Source organism: Pelophylax lessonae, assembly GCF_965119305.1.
Source record: "Pelophylax lessonae genome assembly, chromosome: 2".
NCBI classification, from domain to species: domain Eukaryota; kingdom Metazoa; phylum Chordata; class Amphibia; order Anura; family Ranidae; genus Pelophylax; species Pelophylax lessonae.
In genome coordinates this window covers 312751702-312761323 of record NC_138769.1, presented here as the reverse complement: position 1 = coordinate 312761323, position 9622 = coordinate 312751702, and the positions used below count along the sequence as shown (strand labels likewise).

Sequence of the window (9622 nt, the reverse complement as noted above, 5' to 3'; positions counted from 1 at the left end):
TGCTGTCTATTTACTTGACGTGACATCCTCTTTTTATATTTAAAAAAAAAATGGGTTCCCCCCCAAAAAAAAAAAAACTGAAAAACTGCTGTGCAAATACACTGACAATAAAAATTGCAAAACCCACCAATTTGTTCTCTAGGGCCTTTGCTTTAAAAAAAAAAAAAAAAAAAAAAATGATATATAATGTTTTGGGGTTCTAACTAATTTTCTCGCAAAAAACCCAGGGTTTTTGACATGTAAACAAAGTGCCAGAAAATGCCTGGTCTTTAGGTGGTTAATGTCAGCAGTCTTGCATCCTAAAAGAAGTTACTTAGTAAATCATATCAATATAAAATGTTAATTGCAGTTATAGGAACATTTTTTGCTTATGTGTAAAGGTTTAGTTTCCTCATACTGACATTTTTCTTTGTTTTGAAATGTTCTAACAGGGCTGATATGGTCACGATATTCTCTAGTGATTATACCGAAAAACTGGTCTCTGTTCGCTGTTAACTTCTTTGTTGGCTGTGCAGGAGGTACCCAGCTGTTTAGAATATGGAGGTATGTATTCAAATCAATTGGTACAGGTAAAGTATCATTACTAATCCTTTTAAAAACTGGATGGAGTGTTTGCTTACCTGTCCTGATATATATTATTGTAATGACAGGTTTTTGGTTTAAAAAAATGTATAGTATTACAATTTATCCAGGGCACCTTTTCACTGTAGTGGTAGAGCGACTTGCTGCTTTCATTTGCACTAATTAAGAAATCAGATTGTATGTTTTATTCTAGCTGACCATACACTTATTCTCTTTTATACGAATCTACAAGATTCCTCCATCCACACTAACCTTGTGCAGATGAATGAATTACTCCCACCAGGTTATTGAACAGCGGCTGCATCTGATTGGATATGGCTGCCACTTTTTTCTGCCTAGCACTTTTGATATTTCAGTTGAAGTGTTTTTAGGCTAAAGGGGGCTGACAAGTCCACCCATAAAGCAAATTGTGCCTGGTTAATCAGAAACCAGTCCAAATTCCCAAAGCTTTTGACCAACGATAATCTCAAACGTACTTGCCACAAGTTACTGCACTGTAATCATTGTTGTCTTTGTGCTTCATTAGCATGTATTTGTTGTTTGTTTAATCTGAAACTGAATGATGCTAATCCTCCTTTTTATAATTTACCAGTTACCCTAAAATTATATACCCTTCCTATGAATTTTAAATGCACTGAATTTGTTATAATTTTTATTTGGAATTGGCAAGAACATAATTTACCAGAGCTATCTTTGTATGATATAAATATTCCTATACATTGCTTCTAAGAAGTTTTGTCAGTAAGTTTCTGTTAGATTTAGAGTGCCAGAAAAACAGGCATTTCTCTTTCGTTCATCGATGGACACAGCGCTCCATAATTCATAACTACTGGGTTATATTGCCTCCTCCAGGAGTGGGACTAGGCAGAACAAAAAACACCTGGCTATGTCCATGGGCCGTCCTCAGCTTGTTATATAACCCCCCCCCCCCCCTCTGCTCTAGGTAATCAGTTTTAATCTGTCTAGGTCCACCGGTGCTGGACCCTCCTGTTTCCAGGTTGAATAAAGCTACCATGATCCCAGTAGAGGAATCCCCATCCTTTAAGGACCCGGCTGACAGGAAAGCTGAGGCTGTGGCAAGTAGCATGTTTACTATGGCTGGTTCGACATTGCGGCCAGTCTTTGCCTCAGCCCTGATGTCTCAGACTCTAACTGAATGGGCCAAGCTTTTGCGCCAGGGCCTGGGAGTTGACCAGGTCCCCGCTGCTTATGTTGATTTAGCGGACCAAATGATCCATGGCCTGCAGTTTATTTGTGATGCAGCTTTGGATACAGATCCTATGCTGTCCAAACTGTTTCAGCAGTGGTGATCAGGCGCATGCTGTGGCTTAAGAATTGGTCCGCAGACCAAGCCTCTAAGAAAGCTCTCATTAATCTGCCCTTTCAAGGCAATCGCCTGTTTGGGACTACCCTGGATAGCCTTATTAAGGGTATCATGGGGGGGGGGAAGAGTACCTTCTGCCATAGTCTAGGAAAGAGAAGGAGCCTCCTCGCAGACAGGGCCCTCCTCAGCACATAGAAAATTATTTTGTGCTTCTGGGATGGAGAATAAGGAAAATAGATCTTTCAAATCTTCCCCCGGGAGGTTCCAAGCATGCTGGTCTGGTAAACCTAGAGCTTGCTTCTCCGGACCCGCAGACCAGACCCCTTCAGCATGAAGGTCTGCCCTCACCCATTATTGGGGTGGGGGGACATCTTCGCTGGTTTCTGGCCTCCTGGACCTCCTTCATGAGCATCAAGGGGATCCACAAAATGCTTCTTTTTAGGGGTACCCAGAAAGGGGGACAAAGCTTGTTCTTTTTCAGGTTTTGTTTTAGTCCAGAGTCTCCTTGTGCGGATTTAATTATTGCAAAGGTTCAAGTGATGTCCGAACTACCTAAGGTCCCCCCTATCCCTGTCCAGGGAATTGATTTACCTAGGTCTGATTCTTATTCTGACCAGGGTGATCCTTCCTCTGGACAAACTTCAGGAACCACAGGCCTTGATTCACCAGCTGCTGTCACACAGATAGTTCTCCCTCCCATTTTGCATACAGTTTCTGAGTCTGGTGGTATCCACCTTTTCATGTCAGTTCTGTTTGCACAGTCCTACATGCAGCTCATTTAGCAGGTTCGGCTCCACGGGAGGATACCGAGGTTTGTGGCGAGATCATGGGTTCCATGGGCATGTGTCCAAGGGCCACAGTAAGGCCAGTATCATTCTCTGCTCAGGCTTCTTCCACAATTCCTGCGAGGAATCAAGGGCGAGGATCTTCCAATTAGTCTGGTGGCCATAAACATCCCTTGGGGGCTTCCTCTCAGGGCTCTCGGGGAAGACCAGTTGTCCCAAGGGATGATCTACCATCCTGCTTCAGTCCCTGGTTTTAATGGCTTAGCTATTGAAAGCCAGGTACTGTGGGATAGAGGTCTGTCTGGATCAGTGATCCCTACTATGGTGAAGGCGAGGACATTTTCTTCCAGCAAGATATACCATCGTATGTGGAAAGCGTACATTTCTGGGTGTGAGTTGATTGGCACTAATCCTCGCTCCTTTTCTGTGACTCGGATTTTTACCTTTCTTCAACAGGGCATTGATCAGAAATTGGCCAGGTGTCTTCCCTGGCAATCTTCTTTTAGCAGCCCCTAGCCATGCACTCTTTAATTCGTAACTTAATTCAGGGGATTCGACACGTGGCTCCATCTGTACGGTCTCTTTTGCTGCCATAGGATTTAAATTTAGTACTTTTCGGTTCTCCAGACGCCTCCATTTGAGAATTTTCGGGAGATTCCCTTGCCTACGTTATCCCAGAAGGTGACATTTTTGGTGGCTATTACCTCGGCCCACAGGGTATCGGACATGGCGACATTATCCTTTCGCAGTCCCTATTTAGTGGTCCATAGGGATAAAGTGGTTTTTTGTCCCTGTCCATCATTCCTGCCCAAAGTTGTCTGACTTCCATTTGAATAAGGACATTGTGTTGCCTTCCTTGTGTCCCAAGCCAGCTCATCCCAAGTAATTTGCTTTGCATACCTTGGATGTGGTTCGTGTTATTCAGGTGTATCTGGCAGCAACTGACCAAGAAAAGGGCTGGCTGGTTCTCCGGCTACCATCTCCAGATGGATCAGACAGTTGGTGACTCAGACCTATTCTATTAAAGGTCAGGTTCCACCTTTCTCTCGCAGTGCATTTTACTCATACTCAGGCGCTGAGTGCTTCTTGGGCATTCTGTCATCAGGCATCAGTATTGCAAGTTTGCAAAATGGCCACTTGGTCGTCAGTGCATACCTCCACAAAATTCTATAAGGTAGATACTTTGGCATCTGCGGATGCTTCTTTTGGCCACAAAGTTTTGCAAGCTGCTGTGCAAGAGGGGCTGTTCCTCTTGAGGGGTGTTTTTCTTTAAACTTTATTTTGTAGACGGGCCTCCTGTCACCCGGTTAAGGCTCCTGTGTCCTGGTTAAGGACTCTTATGTTTAGCCTTGGGTTATTTTCCTTTTGGCACTGCTTTTGGGCGTCCCAGTAGTTATGATTCATGGTTCGCTATGTCCGTCGATGAACGAAAAAGAAAAAGGGATTTTTGTACTTGCCTAAAATCCATTTCTCTGAGTTCGATGGACACAGGACCCACCCCTGTATGGAGTTCTGATACTTCTAATACTGCGTGCTACTAAACCTATTACCTAGAGCAGAGAGAAGGGTTAGATACCAAGCTGAGGAAGGCCCACGGGCATAGCCAGGTGTTTTTTGTTCTGCCTAGTCCTACTCCTGGAGTAGGCAATATAACCCAGTAGTTATGATTTATAGAGGGCTGTATCTGTCGATGAATGGATTTTACGCGAAGTAGAAAAATCCCATTTTCTCTCTCGAGGAAAACTGGGCGAGAGATCTGACAAGTCTTCTACAAGATAACTGCAGAAATTACAGTATAGGTAATGTACTGACACAACCAGAAACCTTCACAGAGACACCATCAGTACCATGACACAACCAGACATCTCCTCAGGGACACAATAGGTGCCGTACTGACACAACCAGAAACCTCCACAGAGACGCCCATCGGTACCTGACTGACACAACCAGAAACCGCCACAGAGACATGATCTGTACCTAAATGACACAACCAGAGGCCTTCACAGGGACACAATCGGTGATGTGCTGATAACAAAAACATGTCTGCAGTGCCACAATCAATACTGGACTGACTCGAGCTTCACAGAGACACAATCTGTACCATAATGACACAGCAAGAAGCCTCCACAGTGGCACAGTCAGTGCTGTACTGACACAACCAGAAACCTCCACAGAGACACAATTGGTGCCATACTGAGACAACCAGAAGCCTCCACAGAGACACAAATGCAACCAAAGAGTAGCAGTGATTCAACATTCACCGTTCAAGCACTGCTTGACTTTTGGTGGCTATTGGAAATGTCCACACTTTGAAGAAAGACTATTTTTGAACTGTGGAGAGAGACTTTAATTCCAATTATATGACGGACCTTAACCACTTAAGCCCCGGAAGATTTTACCCCCATTCCGACCAGGGGGTATTTTGCGATTCGGCACTGCGTGAATTTAACGGACAATTGCGCGGTCGTGCGACGCTGTACCTAAACAAATTTGGGGTCCTTTTTTTCCCACAAACAGAGCTTTCTTTTGGTGGTATTTGATCACCTGTGCGATTTTTTTGATCACGCGCTATAAACAAAAAAAGAGCGTCAATTTTGCAAAAATAGCAATATTTTTCACATTTTTTTTATATGAAATTCCCCCCCAAAAAAATGTAAAAATCAAAATTTTTTTAACATTTTCGGCCAATTTGTTTTATGCTACCTATGTTTGGTAAAAAAAATCGCAAAAAGCGTATTTTGATTGGTTTGCGCAAAAGTTATCGCGTTTACTAACAAAGGGAAAGATTTTTGTCATTTTTGTTGTTTTTTTTTTTTTAACGCGTAATGGCGGCGATCTGCGATTTTTTTGCGGTACTGCGACATTGCGGAGGACAGATCGGACCCTTGACTGACATTTTTGACACTTTTGGGGTTACCAGTGACATTTCTACAGTAATCAGTGCTATATATATGCACTGTTACTGTAAAAATACACTGGTAGTGAAGGGGTTAACTTTATTTGGGAGGGAGGGGCTGTGTGTGTCCCTAGGGGCGTGCTTTCTACTGTGATTGGCTGTGGCTTGAGCTGTAAGGACACTGATCAACGGATCTACATAGTAGATCCATGTGATCAGTGTCTTTACAGCGAGGAGAATGACAGGCAGCTTGTTTACACAAGCTGCCTGACATTCTCCCTCTCCCCCGCCGATCGCCGAGTGGCTGGCGGACATCGGGTCCGCTGGTCACACGCGCGGGGGGGTCCGTGACCACGCGGGAGCGCGCCTCCGGGGGCGCGCGCTCGCTCCCTAGACCCTCACAAGCAAGCAACGTAGCCCTACGTTAGTTTGCCTGTGAGGGGCTGACCACCGACGTAGATAGTCGTGCGGCGGTCGGCAAGTGGTTAATAAGCTTTGGTTTATAGCCTTTTAATGGTCTCACTAATTTTGTTAAAGCAAAAATAGAAAGTGAGCGCTATGTGAACAGCAGCAGCTAGCACAAAAGTGAGCATACAACTCCCTCAAGCAACAAATCATACCAATGGTGTGCAGCGCTCTATATAAATATCAAACCGTATACAAGAAAACGTATGTGTAAAAGTCCAAAATAAGATAAGATAATTTTGTCTGGAAATTTTAGTGCAAATACAGTTCGTAATGTGTCTTGGGGATACACCGTGTGTAAGAAAGGTTATCCAGTGTGTCACTGTAGTATATCTATGCACTCACCAGAAAAAAGAAAATGTACAGCCCTAAACTCCCAATGGAATTCCACCCGGTATTCTAAAATTGAATCCCCATCCGTGAGCCCCCACCAGTATATGCACTCACTAGAAGCCAGGCAAAGATATGCCTCTCTGCTCCGGGGAATCTGCCGGCCTTTCTTGCCAATTAAATCGAGGAATCTGGAAAGCTATTAAGCTGTATAAAAAAAGCTCACCACCGGGAGCTCAAAAAGTACTTCTTCCCGTATATGGAAATTGAAACCTCCTCCAGGTTAAACAAACCCATCTTGTTCGCTATGAATCTCAGGCTAAGTTGTCCATCTGGAAATATAAGTTCCAGTAATGCTTTACCGTCACAATATCCACCATGGAAGTATGTGTTTGGAGGTGATGGGATGGTGATCTGGCTGCAGATCAGGATGAGGAAGGTCAAGCCAGACCCCAAAGGGGGATAAAACCACAAGTGGAGTACCAGTAATGAGGAACCAACAATTGGGAGGATTCACACAGGGGAAAAAGGAATCCTAGATGGTTTATAAACTATTTATGTAGCTTTAAGCTTACATGAGGTGAAATATCTGATATATTGTAACTTGTGCAAAAGCAGCTTTGCATTGTTCCACGTATCGCATCAAGGGACCCTAGATAGATGCTAGCGTCTTATCTACTCCTCATTTACCAATGCAGCAAACGGCTCTGTATCCTATGTAAGTTTCCTCCCAGGTGGAAAGAACTTTGAGCTACAAAACGCTCAGGTATGAATGGGGCCTTGGTGGTTACGGCTTTTCCACCTCTTTTTTTGTGATCAATACAAGGATCAGTGTTGTTTCTTTCTATTCCTGTTCATTTATATTAAGATATCCTAAACAATGTGGTATGTACATACACTACAGGATTCCAAGAAGGGGATGGTGTGTTGGATTAACTCCTTCTTTTTTTTTTTTTTTTTTTTTTTTCCTTATTTCCTCTTTTTAGGTACCATCAAGGACTAAAATCAGATGCCAATGAAGAACAGAAAGCAGAGCCTTGAACAATTTTGCCTACAAGTCATTTTAATATCTAAGAAGACCAGCAGTAGATGTGTAATCGGTATTGCCAAACATTTTGCTGTTTGATGCACAGCAAAGCGTTCTATGTGTACTGGTAAATTAACATTAAATGGTTTGTTGGACTGATTTTTTATAAACAGTAATGTTCCTCCTTAAATTAATAAACTTAACTTTTAACAGTGGCAAGATTTATTTTTGAAGATTAGATTCTCAGGTATTAAATAAAGGTTTCAGATGCTTCTGTCCACAGATAAGTTTACAGTATTTCAGCTACAAACCTAGTTTAGGTCCCTTTCATTCGGGCAGAACGATCAGGTCCCCCTGTCAGTTTTTCAAGCAAACAAAATCAAACCCTCCAGTCTCTTCTGTGGAGCGGCAGGTGTCAACCGACACCCGATGACCTCCGATCCGATTCACTAAACACAGACTGATGAGGATCCACTCCACATCCATCTATCGGATGGCAGTCAGGTGTAAACAGACAGGCGGTCTGTTTACATCTAGCCACCCATAGAGGAGAGTGGGCTGTGTCTGTCTCCTCTCTGCATACGCAGGGCAGACACAGAGCAGCCATCCGCCTGCTCAGCGGGGATCAGCGTACAGATTCCCTCGCTGAGCAGGCGGACTCCAACTGTGTAAGAGGCCTTAATCATAGGTTGTGTTAATAAATATTAGCAATGTTCATAAAAGTGAGTAAAGCTCAAAATCCTTATAATAGCTTTTAGTTCTATACACGCAAATGCAATGGGAACATTGCACAGTCTAATCAAATCAAAACATGAAGAAAAATGTTTCAAATTTGTTATTTCTTTACAGAAGGTGAAGAAAAAGGGAATATTAGACTTTTCCAAAAAATAGCAGTGTCTGCATTTTTCTTTACAAACATGTGTAAACTGAAAAATGCTTGAAGATTTAGCTTTCCTGCAAATCACTGAACTAATATTCAGTTGCATTACCACTGTTTCTGAGAACTGCTTCACATCAATGTTGCAAGTCGACCAACTTCTGGCACCCAGGACGATTGTACTACATTCCACGATTCCTCTACATTTCTTGGTTTTACCTCAAACTGCGTGTTTGATGACACCCCACAAGTTTTCTATTAGATTAAGGTTCAGGAATAAGGCTGCCCACTCCATAATGTTAATCTTGTTGGTCTGGAACCAAGATGCTGCTTGCTTACTGGTGTGTTTGGGGTCATTGTCTTGTTGAAACACCCATTTCAAGGGCATTTCCTCTTCAGCATAAGGGAACCTGACCGCCTTCAAATATTTTGATGTGTTCAAACTGATCCATGATCCCTGGCATGCTATAAATAGGCCCAACACCATAGTAGGAGAAACATCCCCCATATGATGCTTGCGCCCATGCTTCACAGTGTACTGTGGCTTGAATTCAGTGTTTGGTGATTGTCTGACAAACTGCGGTCCTTAGACCCAAAAAAGCAATCTTGGTTTCATCAGTCCACAAAATGTTGTGCCAGTCAATGTGGCAAAATGTAACCTCTTCAGCACATGCCGTTTTTTTTTTCTCAACAATGGCACTTTGCTGGGGCTTCTTGCCGATAGCGAGGCTTCAAATAAGTATAGTCTAGTTATTACAGTACTCACAGGTAACTTTAAACCTTCTTTGATCACCCTGGAGCTGATCATTGGCTTAGATTTTGCCATTTTGGCTATTCTTTGATCCATTTGCATCGGGGTTGTGTTCCCGGATTTGGAAGCATAATATACTGGTATTTGGTCTGGGACCGCAGTCTCAACATTGGAGATATTGACAAGTGTGTGGCATTTTGAGAACGGACTCCAACTGAAATTTTACGCCAAGGCTTACCACTATTCACATTGTATGGATAGAGGCACCCCCTACTAGGGATCTCTTGCTGCTAAAAAATGTACTGTGGCACTGGCACTTCTCTCACATTGCACTATTTGTATGGAATAAGAGATAGCACTAAGGCACTTTTTTAAAATGTAATTAACGTGTATATTTTAATTAATTATGTGTATAATTTTATGAATTATGCCAGTTGCTATCAGCCTGCACAAACTACACGTATGATCTATTTTTTAGTTTATTGATTAATAGCACATATCACAATTGTATGGTTTTGATGTCAAAATATTCGTATCCCTTTTTTTTTCTATATTTTTTCACCAAATTATTTATCATTAATAGTT

The 9622-nt window shown here is 42.6% G+C and overlaps 1 protein-coding gene across 1 annotated transcript in view; it reads left to right on the top strand.

Moving 5' to 3' along the window:
- MPC2 (mitochondrial pyruvate carrier 2) overlaps positions 1-7624 on the top strand; it is a 48950-nt gene extending 41326 nt beyond the window's left edge. Inside the window, exons 4-5 of the mRNA XM_082247153.1 lie at positions 432-543; positions 7369-7624. Coding sequence (XP_082103279.1) covers positions 432-543; positions 7369-7423 — 167 coding nt within the window. The 3' untranslated portion in view covers positions 7424-7624. The remainder of the gene's footprint in view (positions 1-431; positions 544-7368) is intronic.
- The last annotated feature ends 1998 nt before the right edge of the window (positions 7625-9622 follow it).